At 53.8% G+C, this 18,329-nt stretch overlaps 1 protein-coding gene across 1 annotated transcript in view; it reads right to left on the bottom strand.

Moving 5' to 3' along the window:
• Positions 1-2,208: 2,208 nt before the first annotated feature.
• Positions 2,209-18,329, bottom strand: part of Speg (striated muscle enriched protein kinase) — a 57,037-nt gene continuing 40,916 nt past the window's right edge. Inside the window, exons 24-42 of the mRNA XM_029538680.1 lie at positions 17,180-17,237; positions 16,574-16,651; positions 16,309-16,487; positions 15,869-15,895; positions 15,193-15,345; positions 14,071-14,113; positions 13,002-13,070; positions 10,833-12,801; positions 10,395-10,526; positions 7,603-7,719; positions 7,287-7,454; positions 7,068-7,190; positions 6,752-6,919; positions 6,059-6,638; positions 5,184-5,423; positions 4,863-5,086; positions 3,982-4,057; positions 3,551-3,700; positions 2,209-3,242 (exon numbers count right to left, since the gene is read on the bottom strand). Of these exons, the coding sequence (XP_029394540.1) occupies positions 3,050-3,242; positions 3,551-3,700; positions 3,982-4,057; positions 4,863-5,086; positions 5,184-5,423; positions 6,059-6,638; positions 6,752-6,919; positions 7,068-7,190; positions 7,287-7,454; positions 7,603-7,719; positions 10,395-10,526; positions 10,833-12,801; positions 13,002-13,070; positions 14,071-14,113; positions 15,193-15,345; positions 15,869-15,895; positions 16,309-16,487; positions 16,574-16,651; positions 17,180-17,237 (4,747 nt within the window). The 3' untranslated portion in view covers positions 2,209-3,049. The remainder of the gene's footprint in view (positions 3,243-3,550; positions 3,701-3,981; positions 4,058-4,862; positions 5,087-5,183; positions 5,424-6,058; positions 6,639-6,751; positions 6,920-7,067; positions 7,191-7,286; positions 7,455-7,602; positions 7,720-10,394; positions 10,527-10,832; positions 12,802-13,001; positions 13,071-14,070; positions 14,114-15,192; positions 15,346-15,868; positions 15,896-16,308; positions 16,488-16,573; positions 16,652-17,179; positions 17,238-18,329) is intronic.

The following is an 18,329-nucleotide window of genomic DNA, read 5'->3' as shown; positions in this document are numbered from 1 at the left end:
AGCTCTCACAAGTCCTTTGGAGACAGCTCTGTGTAAGGAAAGTGCCCTGGGTTGGGAGCCAGAAAACTAGATTTTTAATTCTGGCTCCCACTGCGACCTTGGGTCCTAGAATCCTAGGGTGGGAGCCCTGGGCTGACTTCTCAGTCTGGGTGGGACCGGGTCCTGAAGGAAGGGAGGAAATCGCTAGGCTTGTCATGCCCTCCAGTCAGTGTGGAGGGTGGGCTCCTCCTCACTCCATCTGGACTACAAATGCACTCCCGCCTCGACACTACGACTGCAGATGCCCACAGTGTGACACTGTTTTGAGCGTAGAGCACATGAGCCTTCCATAAGGATGCCCATGGAATCTGAGCACTGGCAGAAACGATTGGCTTCGTTGATGCTCTATACTGGTCCAGGTGGCCAGTTCAGTATCTTGCACTACCAGAGCCACCGCTACCTCTGGGTCGTTGGAGACAGTACTACTTAGGCCTATAGCACAGCTCCTTGCAGCCTTACTCCAGCAAATAAACAGACCCAGGAAAGTTGAGATTCATCTTGTCAGCTTGGCTGCACTGCCTTTGCCAGAACTATGTCCTTCAGAAAACAGGGCAGACCCTTCTCTCTCAGTTCCTTCTGAAATACCCCCGTTCCTCCAGGCTGGGTCAGTATTCAGAGCTCTCATAATAGAGCTGAGGCCTGCTCTCTGCCCAGTCTGCCAGCACACCATCTCTGCCCCTTGCCCTTAACCCACTAGACACTGGAAATTGGGAGAGGTGACCCCTGAACTGTTTTCCCCAGTGCCTCTCTTCCATCTTTGTGACAGGATAGGGTCTGGATGGTCATTGCCATTCTTGAAGGTTAACATTATAATTGACTCCCCAACCTCTAGGTCTGCTGACGTCCTTTGGGGGCATACCCTTGTGCAAAGGGGCCCAAGACTGCCTGTGATAAAGATCATCTCTCCGGGGCTTGAGTGGAGTGCTGTCAATGTAGGCTAGGGAACCAGGTGGGAGTGTTGTAGGCACTGGTTTATGCGTATTGGTACTGCAAACCTTTTGATCAGAACAATTTTGATACCACTCTGCTGACATAAATTACCTTGGCTCTTCCGTGTTTGGAATAAGGAGTTCACGTGCCATTTCCAATGGAGGTGGGAAGGAAACTGCAGATCAAAGGGGACGGGAGAGGAATTTTTTTTCCATTTATCAAGATACGAGTTCAGGCACCTGAGTTTTATATGAATGCATTTGCAATGTGTGAGGGGTTGGAGATTCTCCCAGGCAAACTGTATATCTTCATAACTGGGATGATGGGTGGGCAAGGTCTCTCTCTTTGCTTTTAGCATCTTGTTATTTTATGATGCTGAGCCTTGCTTCCCTCCTGGAAGCCAGAATGGCTGTAGAAGCTTGAGTCAAGGGGTCTCAACCTCGTGCCAACGCTCTCTGCTCACAGGCAGAAGCTTGTTCCTTCCATTTTGCCGAAAGTAGAGCTTCAAGGTAGAACTCAGGAAACCTAGCTCCTTCTTTCCTCTACCTCCGTTCTAGGAAGCTCATTTCTGGGACCTTGTGACCATTCTTCGATGCTGCATGGGTGTGTCCTGTCATTGCCCAGCAGACTCCTAACATGCCTTGGAGACAAGGTCTAGCCTGACGTGTCCCTCAACCCTAGGAAAATGCTGGCTGCCCTGTGCGCTCACAGCTGCTCCATACATTCAGATCTGTGTTTAAATCCTCAAAAACCTCAGGCCAGGACCTCTCCTAGTGTCTTCTCCAGCTCTTCACACTGTCTGTTTTTTACCTAATTACTGAGAGGAAATCCGTCTCTCCCTAGTCCCGAGGAAGAGCTAGGCTGAGATAGGCCTGGGATGTGGCTGGTCCATTCTAGAGCCCAACATTCTTCAAGTTACAAAGAGGGAGCATATGAGCAGAGAGGTGAGTCCCTTGGATCAAGAGAGAGGGTGGTTATGGGAATTCAGTATGTCTCCCAGCACCCTAGAAACTACTAAATGGCTACAGTCTCCCTTCAGCTAGCAGTACAAGGGGGTGAGAGGTAAGGGAGGGGTTGGAAGGCCCCAAGGTGCTCCGTGGTGTAGATGGTAGACCCCTGAACACATTGTCATTGCCTAGAGAAGGTGATGCTCCACTCAGGACCCACTCCAAGCCGCCCCGCCTCCTCCTCTTCCTCACCCCACCCAGAGACCACACACAGAGGTCCTGCTGCTTGCTGTTTTTTTTTTTTTTTTTTCCCTTGTGACAGACAGACAGACAGCTGCACAGACAGCTGGGTGACTGAGGGGGGATGGTCGGGACAACATAGGCACTAGGGACTAGATAGAAAGGAAACTCCACAAAAGGCAATAAATAAATAAATACAAATGGGAAGGAGGGCAAAGGCCATGGAGGAGCAGTGAGGACATCCCTGGGCCAGTGAAGAATGCCCAGAACTGCATCGGCTGGGACAGGAGACCCGCTGGAGTGGCCTTAGGCACACATCTCTTTGCCTTTCTCCTCTCTCTGAAGATGCAGCTGCTGGCCTGGCCTGCCACCCCTGAGCCTACTCCTGTTGCCTTCCACCCTTCTGCCCTCCCTTATGTCTCTGCTCTGGCTCCTGGCACGCTCTCTATGTCCTGTCCTCTTGTCCACCACATTCCCACATGACGGGGTCCCTCTTCCTCTTCAGCCATGTCCCCTTCTGGGTTCTCCCTGAGATATAGCATTCCACTCCAGCCTAGAACCTTCCTCAAGCTCCTCCCTCCCTATCCTCCGTCTGGTTCTTCACTTCCCAACTCCCTCTTCGCCTCTTTCTGCTCTCACCCTTGCCTAGCCTGGCCAGTGGGTCTCCTGTTCTGGTTGTGGCCGGGTTGACATTCGGCTGAAGCCCCAGGGCCTTGTCCTCTTAGGTCCATGAGGTAATAGCCCAGCCAGATGTTGCTGCCTGCTGCTGCTGCTGCTGCTGCTGGTATCTGAAGCCCCTGCCTGTCCAGCTCAGCGTGGGCTCTGGAATGTCCCTTGGCAGCGCGAGTGAGAACCCAAGTTGAAGCCCGTGGCCGGGCTGCTGTCTGTGCCACCTAGGGGCTGCCAGGGTAGGAGCGGAGCAGCACCTTGTGACGGGTAGCAGCCTCAGCCCGACGTCGCCGCTGCTCGCCCAGGAATTCCTTGAGCCGGTTGGTGGTGAAGGTGAGTGTCTGGCGGCGCAGCTTCATCAGGTAGGCATCTTGCAGCCATGGGTGGGCCAAGCAGTCCTGCAGAGAGGGCCGGCTCCTGCCAGGCAAGCCAGGGATCATGAACCAGGAAAGAAGCTCTGGGAGAAGGTAGGCTGTTCCCTCCCTGGGGACCTTTATGATTCTGATATTGGGCAGCCCATGGGCTCAGTTTCCCAGTCTCTGCAATAGGGACTGACTCTGCCTTTCCCAGGGCTGTTGCCGACTTTAAATGAAGGCAGTGTGACAGCTCCTGCTGCAGCTGCTCTCTATGGAGGAGTTGGGAGTCTTTGGCCCAGTGAAGCCATGGTGATCTGCATCCAGAGATGGGTACCACTGGAGGGTTGGCAGGTAGGGGGGCTTACTCACCAGGGATGTACTGAGAGGACCTTTCTCAAGAAGAGGGTGGCACTCTGGGATGTGTTAGGATACAACTGGAAGGCATCAAAGCGACCCCCAACAATCCGAGCCTCTGTTTCTTGGGGGTCTGGCTCATAGAATGGGGAGTACCCACTAAGCCTGTTGTGGAAGAAAGGTAAGTTGCCATCTCTGATGCCCCTCTCATTGCCTCTACCTTAGAGTGATGTTCAGTTGAAAGGCCTAAGAGACATTCATGTATGGCATCTGGGAGGGGCACAGTATTCAAGGACAATGCCACTTGGCTTTTGGTTGTGTGCCTGGGAGACAGGACATGCAGGATGAGGGAGAGGTGGGCAGAAGTGGGCTGAGATCTAGAAGAGGTAGAGGGAGGGATCATGGGCAGAGGAAGCATGGGGCTGGACCAGGGCCAGGCCACTCACATGATGTAGGTGAGCACACCCGCTCCCCAGATGTCCGTGGCAGAGCCAATGGGGTCTCCCTTTACCATCTCAGGAGCTGACAAGAGACAGAGGTCAAGCTGGCTTAGGTTCCCTGTGGCGGGGGAACAGGGAGAGGGAGGCTGGGTTGGGGCAGGGGGCGAAGAGTTCTGGGGCCTTAAGAAGCAGGACCGTGGCCAAGTTACCAAAGCACGATTAAAACCAGAACAGCAAGGCCTTAGAGGTCAGCAGGCAGGACAAATGTGGGGGTGATGTGGGCCACCCACACACTGAGAACGGAGATTCCAGAAGACCCAAGATACAACATCACAACCTGCCCTGGACCAGCTCAGAAGCAGTACTCTCATTTACAGAGTGTGGCCAACCCCAAGATTAAGAGCCTTTGAAATCAGCCTTGCTGGCTCTAATCCCAAGCCTCCCCCTTATAACGATGGGACCTCGGGCGATTTACTAAACCTGCCTGGCTCCCCATTGTCTTGTCTCTAAAGTGCAGCTTGTAGAATAACTTTAAGGAATAACGATAATAAGTACCGGTTAGCAGGTAGCTAAATGACTGGCTTTCCCTGCTCGGTACAATTGTAATTGATTCTCGTCTTTCCAGCTTTTACAAATCCCATTGCAGTTATTTGTAACTGTCTAATTGGACAAATAACTTAATGTCAGGGTGCTTCTCCTTCCTCATCTGTAAAAAGGGAGTACTGTTATGCCCAACTCTGGGGCTATTGTAAAGATCAATGGAAAAAACTGTCATTCATTATTTACATAGCGGTTAATGTATATGAATGGTACATGTGTGGGTGGATGGGGTGAGCCTGGCATGCCCCTGTGGCAATCCTCTTGCCCTCTACCATGACCCCTCTTACCCATGAACTCTAGAGTGCCTGTGCGATGGCCAAGCGGCTTCAGGGCCTGAGGGTTATAGGGCTGAGCGCTGCCGAAGTCCACAATCTTAAGGGCATTGTCAGCGGCCAACAGTAGATTGTCCGGCTTGATGTCCAGGTGTAGCACGTGGTGGCCGTGGAGGTAGTCCAGGCCTTGTAGCAGCTGCACCACATAGGTGGCCACATCATCTTCTGAATACCGGAATCTAGGGCAGGGGTGGGGTGTCACCAGAGGCTGAACGGGTGACCTTCCAGTCAGCCTCGTCCGTTCCTGCTACCCTTACCCCAGGGACACCCAGCTACCTGTCACTGAGCCCACAGAGGAGTTCCCGGTTGCCACAGCTCTCAGCGATAAGCACGAGGTACCGAGGGGTGATGTAGGCCTCGTGCAGGGACATGAGCCGCTCGTGGTGCAGCGTCCGAAGCACCTCGTATTCCTGCAGCACGCGTCGTTTGCCCTCCGCAGCATACGGCACAATCTTGGCAACGAACGTTCGGCCCGTAGCATTCTCCCGGCATGACCGCACAACGCCAAAGCGGCCCCTGTGTGTGTAAGAGGGATGTCACAGCCTCAGGGTGGGCACTGTCATTGTGAGAGCTAAAATGGGAAGCAGGGACCACAGGAACAAGAACACAGTGGGCAGACTGGAGAGAGGGCTCAGCGGTTAAGAGCACTGACTATTCTTCCTGAGGTCCTGAGTTCAATTCCCAGCAACCCCATGGTGGCTCACAACCATCTGTAATGGGATCTGATGCCCTCTTCTGGTGTGTGTCTGAAGACAGCCGCTGTGTACACGTACATTAAATAAATCTTTCAAAAACAAAACAAAACAAGACAAAAACGCAGTGGGCTGCAGTGTGGGCTTTGGAATTCATCACTAGGAGCAAACCTCCCAGTTCTCCTGGCTCTCTGCCTTTGGGAGAGCACATAACCTCAGTTTTCTCATCTGTGAAAGGGGTGTGCAAGGCTGTGCCTTCCTCTCACAGTTGTGAAGAGCACATGGCCTTGAGCCCAGGACAGTAGCTAGCTGAACTCAAATGGTCCTTAAAGACCCACATCTTAGCATCTTCCTCCAAGTCTAGTCAGGACCGCTTGCTCTGTTCTCTGAGTCCAGACTGTCTCCCTTGTCCCCTGTGTCCCGTCCACTCTCCCGCGTCTCCTCTCTATCCCTGCTTGCCTGGCCTTCTCTTCCAGGAAGGTGTAGGGTTTCTGAGGAGGGCCCTGCCGAAGAGTGGTGCTCTCAGGTGTCGGGGAACTGACCATCTCCTTGGCTGGGCTGAGGCTCCGCACAGACACCTTGGGCTCAGGAGGGGGCTCGGGGGCTGGGGGCTGGGGGGCAGGAGGTGCAGACACGAAGGAAGTCACCATATACAAGGAAGTTGAGGAAGGTGCTGGTTTAACCCCTTGAGGACTAGAGGTTGGGGTCAGGGTTCCAGTGTCAGGGACAAAAGACTTGGGTTCACTTGGGGTGACCACGATACTGGGTGGGGATGGCTCTGCTGGCTGGGTGGCCAGAAGGCCCCTGTGCTTTCGTGGAGGGGTTGCGGGTGGTGGACCCACAGCCTTGAGTGAGGACAAGGCCTGGTTGGCAGACGTGGAGGAAGTTGAGGGGCTGAAAGAGGATGCCTGGGAGGCTAGGGGCACAAGAGCAGGGGTGGGGGCCAGTGAGGTAGGAGAGTCAGGCGGTGGGGCCCTGGTTGGCCCTGAGGTAACAGGGGCATCTCGGGGAGCAGCAGCAGCTGGCTGAGCAGGAGAATCTAAGAGGAGACAAAGAAAATCACCAGAGAGTGTTCTGGGAGCAGAGCTGTGATGCTCCAAGGAGCAGAGAGGTCCTGGGTTCCGACATGACCGCCCTGCACCTCCCGCTGACCTGGAGTGCCTCGGATGAAGACCTTCTCAGAAGGGTTGCTGAAGGGCCCCTGCCCAGCACGATTGGAACAGGCCACACGGAACCTCACGGTCACGCCGACAGGCAGCTGAGTCACATTGTAGTAACAGTCGGGGATGCCTGAGCTCACGGGGTGCCAGACAGATTCCCCTGCAGACAGCACAGCGGAGGGAGGGTTAAGGCCCTAGAGCGATGGCCCCTGGCTCTCTATGCTACAAGAGCCCAGAGAAGATGCCCAAGCAGCCCCACCCTCACCCTTGGCCTGCCATTTGCTCCCTTCACCCTGCCTTGCCCTCACCATCCACCCGCCGCTCCAGAGTGTATGTGCAAGGTGCCCGACCGTCTCCTGGCTTCCACAGTACCAGCGCTGTGTCATGGTAGGTCTGGGGCACCTCTGGAGGAGCTAGCTTCCCTGGCATGCCTGGAAGGAAAAGGCGAGTCCCCAGCTGCGGGTTCAGTGAGCCCTAACCCACTTCCTCATCCCTGTTACATTGGCCCTGCCCTCCCACTAACTCACGGGCCACGGCCACAGTACAGGAGCTGGTGATGCTGCCCAGGACATTGGTGGCCGAGCACTCATAGAGCCCAGCATGCCGCTTGCCAGCCCGGGGTATGCTCAGCAGCTGCCGTCCATCTTTGCAGGACACAATGACCACTGAGGGTTCTGAGTGCAGGGACTGCTTATCTGGGGACAAGAAAGCATAGACGGAGCAGCTGAGTAAATCCAGGTTTCCCTCCCTTCCTTGCCCTTGACTTCCTTCTACCTCCCTGCCCTTTGACTAGGAGCTGCAGGTCTCCCACTCCCCTCTCTATGGAAGATACAATGTATTTACCTTTCATCCAGGAGATGCGGGGTGCCGGGCAGGCTGCGGGTAGGCAGAGCAGAGTGGCTGCTTCCCCCTCCAACAGCACCTGGTCCTTGAGTTTGATGTGGAAGACTGGGGGGAAATCTGAAGGAAAAGAGAGACAGCTCAGGACCCTGGCTGCTTGCTGCTGAGGGAGAGACAGATGCCTGTGAACCCTGGTAGAACACCGCCAGTAGGGAGCACAGTGAATGATTATCGCCTCCCAGCCATAAGCAGGGGAGTAGAACCTCATGCCCTGTGTACCTCCCAGGACTTTCTTGTGGTGGGCATCACCTTCTCCATGCCCTCAGCATATGCAGAACCATCTTCTCCCTGACTGATGACTGAACATGCCGGGTGCTTACCTCACACGTGTAAATCACTTAGAACTGAGACTAGCACTAAATAAGTGCTCTGTGCACGTTTGTTAAAATAAAAACAAACACAGTTTGAAGAATGATAACAGTTAAAACTCTGCAATTTAAACTCCCTCTGGGTCACTGCAGGGCAAATGAGAAGGGAAAGGAGAGGAAGCAGGGGCCCCAGCTAACACGGGCTGTGCGAAGCGTCTGTTATCAGAATGTGCAGTCTTGGAGCCAGTGTGACAGCTCAGCAAATAAAGGCACCTGTCGCCAAGCCTCATGACCTGAGTTCCTTCCTTCCGTTCAACAAATCCACATGATGGAAGGAAAAAAAATAGACTCCTGAAAGTTGTTCAGGCTGGGGGCAGGGGGATCTCTGATTTTGAGACCAGCCTGGTTTACATAGTGAGTTCCAGGACAGCCAGGGCTACAGAGAGAAACCCTGTCTCAAAAACAAAAACAATAGACTGTGCAGTCTCAAGAGAGCTGAAGCCAGCGCCCCCTATGGGCAGCCCCTGGAAGCGTGCCTCTCTGTCTCTGTCTCTGACTCCCTGCCGGGTAGGCGAGGCTCCTGACATCCTGCATACTCATTCACGCCACTAAAAAGAGCAAGAGAGAAGAGTAGAGACTCCAGGACCCTAAGCAAGTCCCATGCCCCTTCTGAAGCTGCACTTCTAATCTGTGACTTGAGAGGCTGAGACCGATCCAGCCTGGGCGGGGAGGGTCTGCTGTGAGAAGGAGACACACAGTCCACGCAGGAACTGCTCCCAAACGTTAGGCTTTCTTGAGGCCGTTACTGTGATCTCTGTAATCCACCCAGCAGAGAAGGCAGGAGCTGAACCTGAGAAGAGGGATTGTTTGAGCAAAGTAGAAAAGCTGCCTGGACCGGGCCTGGTGACTTTGCCCAAGGCAGGGGGCTTGTGCCAGGTCTGCAAGGCCGGAGCTCCTCGGAGGCAGAGCGATTTGAATTTTTGGTCCCTGGATTGTTCCTTAAGAAAAAAAAAAAAAGGTCCAATCTGGTTTAGGTCACAGTGGGTGGGGCGTGTCTTCTTCACCAGGGGAGAGAGAGCTAAGAGAGCTAAAGACCCCTAGGAAACCAGCATCCGCCAGAACCAGGAGGGAGCTGGGATTCAGAGGAAGTACAGGGCCCTACTGTTCCCCAAGGAGGAGCCTCAATCTTATCCTCCAGTGTAATCGGAACGGTCTGTGGTCTCGTCAGTTGCTGCCCGCAGTTCTAGTGGGGGTACTGGGGAGGGAACAGAGCAGGCCAGCCTAAGAGGTAAGAGATGTCCTACTGTCATTAGCCCAGGATGAGCCCCAGTTGATAAAGTGGACATGGGGGCGGGGCTTCTTTCTGCAGGGGGGGAGAATGGGGTCAGAGGGCACTCACCGCTCAGCAGGGAATCAGCTGCCCAGAAAAATGGGGGCTCCGGGTGGGAAGGGATTAGCAATCCCGCATTTCTCTGCTGAGGCTCTTTCCACCTCCCCACCCCCTTCCAGCCAGCTTGTCCCCCACACCCTCCCACCAGTCATACAGCCAGTCCCACAGCCCTGACCAGGGCTTAGAAATAGTCTCCTCAAGCCCAGATGAGTTGAAAGCAAGTTTAGATCCATTCTACCCCAAACTGCACCAGGATAGAGTTGACGGCTTCTAAAGACCATGTGCACACACCCTGGCTTGGTGGCTTCCTCCTGAACATCCTACTGGCCTAGAAACCTGGCTGCTTCTTTTCCAGGTAGGAGGGCACCAGGTGGAATACCTCCTTCCCTGCTGCATTCCCAGGACATTTGAACAAGCAATAGACTGTGGGCGATTGCAGGCCTCTACCCAAGCAAAAAAGCCTGATGTCTACTTTTCTCTAAAGACTTCCCTTGTGGGTGACGGGAGTGGGGGCTGGGGGGGGGGGCGCAACCAGAAGTTCAGAGTTGTATAGAACGGAGGTTGCAGTCCAAGCTGGGATTCAAGTTGTGTCTTTGAATGCATGTGGTCTGAGACACTGGGTGCAAAAAAGCAGGATTTTGGGGCAGCTTTAAAACTGCACCCAGATGGAGAGACCGTGCAAGAAAAGGCCAGCCAAACAAAGGCCTCAGTCGAGTGGCCTGGAGGTGCTTCCAGATTCTGGCTGCTCCCTTTATTAGACCTGAGATTCGGACAAGCTACTCAGCATCGCTTCACTAAGCTATTTCCCCAATGGTAAAATAGGATGCAGAGGATCATCCTTCTAAAGAATGCTGTGGTGTTAAACAAGACAGCCTTTGTGACATGCTTAATAGGACACTTGCCTTTGCTAATTAATGGCAGCTGCTGCTGTAATTATCATTGTTGTTTTCCTAACTAGAGGCCTCTTCCATGGCTGCCCAAGGTCCTCATGGTGGTCTGTTTTTACCCAGCCCCGGGAGCAACCTAAGGCTTCTTACCTGACTCACTGGGCACATACTGGTGACCCAAGTCCTCTTGGACACTGGAGGAGAGGTTTGGCTGCGATAATCCCTTGTCCTTGCGCAGCCTGGAAAGGCCCCACCGGTGCCGGCTTCGACTTTCTCCGGGAGCTGTACACACCCAGACTCATGAGTTCTTGTGTAGCCATTCCCACAGGGCACCCACATTCCTGTAACTCTCAAAGTAGCACCCCCTCCAAAAAACAAAAAACCCCAACCCAACCCAACCCAACCAGCAAAAAACAAACAAACAACAAAAAAACAAAAACAAACAAACAAAAAAAACCCTTGTCCTTCCTCTTGCTAGCCTCTGCCTCTCCACCTCTTTCCACCCACTCCCGGTTTCTGGAGCCCTCTATTCCTTTCAGCGCCTGTCTCTAGCACACCACTCCCATTACTCGCCTAATTTCTCCTTACCTGAAGAACCCGATGTGCCACTGGCCTCTGAGCCCAGAGACTCAGCGGAAGGTGTAGTGGCACCAGTCTGAGAGGCCAGCTGATTGTGCGGAACTCCGAGGCGTCGCAGGCTCTCCCCTTCGGAAGTAGCCCTGCGCAGCCGTCCAAACAGCGGCGTGCTACGACCCGAGGCGCCCCCGGAGTCCTCGCTGCTGCCGCTGCGCTGCAAACGGCTGGACAGACGCTCCAGCGTGGAGCTGAGTCTCCTGCGCACTGCCAGCACCGGGGATGCCCGAGCTGAGCTGCCGCCTTCGGAGCTCTCCCCGTCTCCACTGCGGGACTCCCAAGCAGGGTGTCGCTGTCCCGGCGGTGTCCGCCGCAGCTTCTGCGACAGGGACAGCGAAAGGCGACGCACAAGGCCCGGCTCTCCGGCTACCCTGAGGTCCTGCACGGAGCGCGAGCGCTCCGGCCGTCGCACTAGCTCTAGCGGCGTTCCTGCCGGGCTGGGCCGGTATATGCCGTCGTCCTCCGCCCCACGGAAGGGACCGCGCTCCTCCGAGCGCGAGCGGCTCAGTAGCCTCAGGCCCCGCGACAGTGGCGATTCGCGGCTGCGTTTGAACTTAGCCTCGAACACAGCCTCTGATTCGAGGTTCTCGATGCTGCCGCTGAGGCTGCTGCCTGGCCTGGGGGGCACCGTGGGGACTCGGGCTTTCTCGGCTAGCACTGGGGGAGTTCTGGCCGAAGGCACGCGCTTCTCAGAAGCTCCGGGCGGCGGGGAAGCCACCCTGGCAAACACAGCCGCGTGGGGCTTGGGCTCTGATGGAGGCACAGCGGGGTCCTGTGGGGACAGGGTGGGACTGGACAGCTGGAGCGACTGCATGATCTGGGCATAGGGGGTGAGAGGTTGCGCTGACTTTTGCAGAGCCAAAGAGGGTTGTGCTGGTTTGGCAGCTCGGACTGGTTCTGGTTTGGGCTCAGGAACCTTGTCTGGGGCAGGCTGAGGTTCCGGGGGCTGGGGAGAGTCTCTGGATGTGACAGCGGAAGGTTCCGGGGACTTGGTGATACTGAGTTTGGGGATGCTGGGCCTCACAGGGCTCGGTGGCTGGGTCTCGCTAAGGGCAGATAAGGAGGGAGACTCCTGCAGCCTGCGAGCCCCAAGTCTGGCCACGGGGATTTCGAGGGGCGCCCCCGCGCGGCGGTGCCGACCCCGGGGCTCCGCCTCACCCTGAGAGAAGCTGCTGCTCTTTTGCAGGCCCCGGGACTCGGGAGGGGGCTGGTGGTGGGGGGCAGCCTCGCTGGAGGCAGCCCGCGCCATCCTGGGATCCCGTGCACGGCCCCCCAGGCTCTCCAGCAGGGGTCCCCTGAGGCCGCTGACCTTGCCATCCTCGGGGCCTCCCCTCAGCAGCCGCTGACGCAGGGCCTGCAGCCTCTGGGCATACTCGCCCTCACCCAGGCCTCCCCGAGTCAGGCGGGTGGCACCCGGGCTGGGGCTCCTGCGTTGCGGCAGCTCCACGGACGCTGCCTTGTGCAAGCTCCGGCCCGGCTCCCGCGACCCGACTCGGGGCAGGGCACTCTCAGCAGAGCTGCCCCTGCGGAGCTCTGGCCGCCTGGGGCTAGGCCCATCAGGGGACTCCTGGCCTGGAGAGGGGAGTGCCTCAGGGCTGGGGGCCTCCTGGTCCTTAGAGGGAGCCCTTCCCTGCTCTTGCCAGTCCATGGGGGTGGCAGCCCCAGCTTCCGGGGTCCCCAGAGCCTCATCTTCGGTGGGGATGTCGGTGAGGGATACCCGAGAACCTGAGAACTCAGGCTGCAGGGGGCGGGGTACTGAGGGAAGTTCCTCCAACTCTTCCTCTTCTGAGTCTGAAGAGGATGAGAGCCCACCACTCGGGGGTTGTCTTCTAGGCATGGCCACCCACACCCGCTCCGGGGGAGCCCGTAGCAGTTCCGGAATGGGGCGCAGCACCAGGTGGCACTTGTAGCTGATTTGAGAGCGCTGCAAACAAGGTGCTACAGTCAGACCAGAAAGGCCCAGAGGCTTAACTGGTTCCCAGGACCCTTTCAATTCTGGAGAAAGATATAGCGATGGGAGGGCAGCTCAGGCAGGAATAGGGGGAGGGGCTTCACCATTGAAAAGAAATATTGTGGGAGGAAATTAGTGTAAAAAGGACAGAGGCAGGGTGGGGACAAACTCACCTGCCACCTCCTCCGTGACAGGAAGAGCTTCAGGTGATCTGTGCTCACCTCTGCACCCTTTGCTTCTGTCTGCAAACCCAGGAAAGAGGGCCTGAGGGACAGCACTCTGTCAACCCAGACCTTTGTGAGAGACAAAGTCCACTGGGGACCTTGGAGCAAGAAGTGCTGATTCCTGAGGGTCTTGTCCCCACAAACTGTCTGTCAGACCAGAGCTACACCTAAGACACATTCTTTGACTACAGGAGACTCGGGCAGGTAACAGGCAATGCCTGAGGGTGGCTTTCCCTGACATACTGGGTATTCCAGTAGTCCTCAGCTCCCCTCTGTCTCTGTGTACCACCAGACATTTGAAGTCTTGGTGGTCCAGACTCAGATGCTGCCCGAGGCAGCCCACCCTGACTCGTTCTGGTGCTACTTGTTTCTGATCCAAGGAAGGAAACTCTTGGAGAGTTGCTAGCAGAACGGCTTGTCTTTGGCTGACCCAGCACAGTGTTGGATGACAAGTATCTTGTTTTGTAGGATGAAGTGCCTCGTGCTCAGGGCCTTAGGTGTTAGGCAAAGCGGTCTGCCCTGACCTATGTGGCATCATCCAATGGCAAGTGAATTTAGATGCCTTCTCTTGACTCATTTGCTGACCTCCTCCTTGCCAGTGCCCGCCACTGTGTTCTGGCATGGAGGGGCTTGAAAATGATAAGAACCATTTACCTTAAGTTCATAAGTGAGTGAGCCAGGTCACCCTGTCACCAGTGTGTGGAACCAACCCAGGACAGGGATGGCCACACAAAAGGGAGGGGATAAGGCCAGGACTTGTCTTGTACACCAGTAGGAACCCTAAAGAGGACCCCCCCCCGCATTCCCATGGAAAAAGAGTCCAAGCTTATGCTTAGAGTCTATGCTACTCTAACTTGATCGGTGACTTGGGCCTCAGTTTCCTTATCAACAAAATGGGACTAATACTACAATCCTTTACAGATCTACTGTGAGGCTACTAGGTCACATGTATATAAAATGCATATTATAGTTAACATGCATAATGGTCAGAAAATGGAACTGTTTGGACTAGACTCACTTTGAACCAAGGATGTTCCAGTGTCTCTTCTGCAGTAGGTCTCCTGTAAAGGAATGAAAAGTAATCATTTATCATTCCTTTATTTATGAATGGTTGAGAAAATGGGACCTCTTAAGAACAAGGGTGCTAGAGAGATGGCTCTGTGGTTAAGAGCACTGACTGCTCTTCCAGAGGTCCTGAGTTCAATTCCCAGCAACCACATGGTGGCTCACAACCATCTGTAATGGGGTCTGATGCTCTCTTCTTCTGTGTCTGAAAACAGCAACAGTGTACTCTTATGTGTAAAATAAATAAATAAGTAAACCTTTTTTAAAAAGAATGGAGGATTGGATGCTAGAGAAATGGCTCAGAACCAACCAACCAACCAACAAAACAGCCAAGGCTATACAGAGAAACCCTGTCTTGAAAACCAAAAAAAAAAAAAAAAAAAAAAAAGAAAAAAGAAAAGAAAAGAGATGGCTCAGAGGTTAGGAGCAAATGATGCTCTGCCAGAGGACCAATCAGGAATCAGGTAGATTACAGCTGCCTGTAAATCCGTCTCCAGGGGGTCTGATGCCTCCACAGATACCATCTCTCACGTGCACACGACACACTCATGTGCACACACACACACACACACATAATTAAAAATGATAAAAATTAGCTAGGCAGTGGTAGCACACTCCTTTAATTCCAGTATTTCCAAGGCAGAAGCAGATGGATCGCTATGATTTTGGGGCCAGCCTGGTCTACAGAAAAAGTTCCAGGACAGCCAGGGCTACACAGAGGAAAAAAAAAAATCAATCCAGGGGCTGGAGAGATGTCTTAGAGGGTAAGAGCACTGGCTGCTCTTCCAGAGGTCCTGAGTTCAATTCCCAGCAAGCACATGGTGGCTCACAACCATCTATAATGGAATCTGATGCCCTCTCTCTTCTGGTGTATCTGAAGACAGCTACAGTGTACCCATATACATGAAATAAATAAATAAATAAATAAGAAAAAACCAATCCATCAATCAATAAAAACAAATCTTTGAATTTTTAAAAAAATGAGTCAGGGGTTGCATACTTAAGGGCAGGAGTTTGAGGGGTGTAGGTAGGTGGTTTGAGGGGGTTCTCTGCAGTTAAGGGCTCTTGTACTCACAGTCGATCCTGCACCAGCACTTTGATGAGGAAGCCCCGGGCCTCCCTGCTCAGACTCAGGAACGTAGTCTCCTCAAATGCCACATTGTAGTTTCGGATATTCATGAGTGTTGTACGGTCATTCTCCCCAACAAATGGGGAGATGCCCGTCAAACTGCAGAGGCAGAGTGGGCTATGGTAAGAGGTAGGCAGGGTCTTGAGGTGATGTACAATGACTGTGGTGGTGGTGGTGGGGCCAGGAACAAGTAGAGACCCGAGGTTTGAGGACACCAGAGGCTGGGCAAATCTGGACAGGAAGCCAGAATTTTCATAGTGTTGTCCTCCCACTTGGGGTCCTTGGATAGGCGGAGAGGCAGCTGTGCCCTGGGAGCTGACTGCCTGTGCTTTGGAGAATAAGTTCTGTCCCCCCTCCAGTGTGGCTTTCCCATGAGGAGAAGTATCCCCCTAGTCTGTGCTCTGGACCCTCTAGGATCAGGTCATTCCCTGCCAAGATGGTGCTCAACCTGCACTGGCCTTTGGATCCAGCATGCCTACCTCTTATGAAGCTGTGGTATGCCAGCCGGGGTAACCAGACTGGTGCATGTGAAACCCCTTAAGTGTAGGAAAGAAGGGAGAAGGACATGGACCCTGAAAGTGTTAGGGATGGGCCAATCAGGAGACTGCAGAGAGGTCCTTACCAGAGGAAGGCAACGACGCCCACGGGCCTGTGGGAAACCAGAGATAGGTGTGAGAGGCCAGCCCACTCCAGGCAGAAATGAGTAGCTCTCTCTACCACCATTCTGATAAGGATGGTGGCAAAACTGCATAGAGTGTCTACTTCCGGTAGGACCTCAACCCAAAGTCTGGGGCCATGGCAGGGTTGGCTGAGGATGCCCAGAAGTCTGAAGACCAGTAAGCTTATACCAGTCTTATGTGTGGAGTCCCAGCCCCAGGGAAGCGGAGAGCCGACGCCCAGAAGGACTGGGTTAGCCCCGAATGATGAAAAGCTGAAAATCACTTGGAAGGGAAACCTTAGGAGCAATGCCACCCACTGACTGTCAGATGGGGAATCCCAGTTTCCCGAAGCTCTTCCCAGCCAGTGAGCAAGTCCCCAGCGCGGCCAGCATGCCAGCATTACCAGATGTCAGTGACTCCCGACACAGGGCTCTGGTTGACAATCTCAGGTGCTACGAACTCTGGCGTGCCATACTGACAGTACTGGGGCTCCCCTGGAGTGAGTTCCTGGGCATTCCCGAAGTCACAGATGCGCACCTGCTCTTCACCCCCTGCACCATCCCACACAAGCAGGTTCTCCGGCTAGAACCAAGGCACGGGAGCTGATTAAGAAAGAACACCCCACATGGTAGCCCCACCTCCTGCATGCTCGCCACACCCCTCCTCACCTTGACATCCAGGTGCAGCACATGGCTCTGATGCAGATAGCATATTCCCTCTAGCACTTGACGCATATAGGTCCGAGTCTGTGGAAACAGGGAGGCCAGAGTCCGTGGAGGTGGGGGAACACTCTACTTGCTCATCACCAGAGATGTGGCAAGAGGCCTTCAGACAGTTCACGAGAGTTCATCTGTAGCTCACCCCCCAGGATGAAGGATGCTAAGACCCAGGGTTACCATGTGCCATTGCACACAGTGTGCACAGCACACATACAGAGGATAATGATTTGTATTATAAATAGAACCATGCAGTATACACTTTGTATAGCCATGCAGTGAGATCAAAGTCTAGGTGGTTTTCATAGAACGTTTGTGTTAGGAAAACTGGGAAGCAATGGAGTTAGGGGCCAGAATGTATCTGCTGTTGTTTAGAGAGGACAGTACAAGTCTTGTCTTGTGGGGTGGGGAATTGTGCTGTCTGGTGTTGCTCCCCACCACCGACCCTGGCTTCCTGGTGGGCACAAAGGGCGTGTATAAGACCCACCCATCATTCTTAAGAGTTCGCACAGGTGAAAGGTGGTTCACGACCTTGTCCCTTCCACCCACTGCCCTCACCTCAGACTCACACACGGTGGGCTTCCTGGCCATGCGCTCTAGAAGCTCTTCTGTGCAGCTGTGTCATAGGTCAAGGAGTAAGGGTTAAGCACCAACTGCCCTGCTCAACCCCAGAGCTGCATCCAGCCCATGCTCAGAGCTCCTAGGGCCCTGGTTCCCCACAATCAGATGGGTCAGATACTGGGTTCCACTTTCCTGGCCCCAGGTTACATAGATAGGAGACCTGCTTGAACTTGAACTCTCAGACAAGTCCCTTACCCATTCTGAGCATATATTTCCTCCTCGGGGAGTGAAGTGAAGGTGACAGACCCTCTCCTGACTTATGAAGCATTTTACACGCCTCAAATTATAGTGGAATCTTATTGACTACACCTGGAGTCTTTTGGCGATGTCTGAGAGTAACCCAGAGGTCCTCATAATGACATTTATCTGTCACTTTGCTGAGGTCTGGACTTGGACAGGACAGACTGTAGGCTGGTGTGCAGGTCAGAGTCAGCCGGCTCCAGGAGGGTCAAGTCAGCCGCCAGCGTTGCTAGCTCAATGTGCCTTTGTTGAGCCAAAGGTTTCATACAAGAGAAAGATGTGGCTTTATAGAAAGAGTCCTGGTAAATAAAGCAAGGTCTGGGGTCTCGTCTGGAGCAGGGTCCTGTCAGATGTGCAGACACAGTACACTGCAGTCTGTGATAGAATACAGTGTTTACTGGATGCAGGGCCTTAGACTATACTAGTTAACCTCCTTATGCCTCTTTCATCAGCCATAAAACAAGGATGAAGTTCTACATGAGGACTGAGTTTGGAGTAAGTCTAAAAGCCGTGCAGCATTGCCAGGCACACACTAAATGCTGTATAAACTTAAGCCTTTTTTTTTTTTTTTTTTTTTTTTTTGAGACAAGGTTTCTTATGTAGCCCCCTACCTGTCCAAGAACCTCTCTGTACACTAGGCTGGTCTTGAACTCACAGAGATCCACTTGTCACTATCTCTTGACAACTGCAATTAAAGGCATATGCTACCATACCTGGCATGGGTTTTTCGGTTTTTCTTTTCTTTTCTTTTTTTTTTTTGTTATTCTTTTTTTGTTTGTTTGTTTGTTTGAGACAGGGTTTCTCTGTATAGCCCTGGCTGTCCTGGAGCTCATTTTGTAGATCAGGC

The sequence above is a fragment of the Mus pahari genome, chromosome 5 (assembly GCF_900095145.1).
Source record: "Mus pahari chromosome 5, PAHARI_EIJ_v1.1, whole genome shotgun sequence".
Classification (NCBI taxonomy): Eukaryota; Metazoa; Chordata; class Mammalia; order Rodentia; family Muridae; genus Mus; species Mus pahari.
Note: the sequence above shows the minus strand (reverse complement) of the source record. Positions and strands in the feature narration are given on the sequence as shown.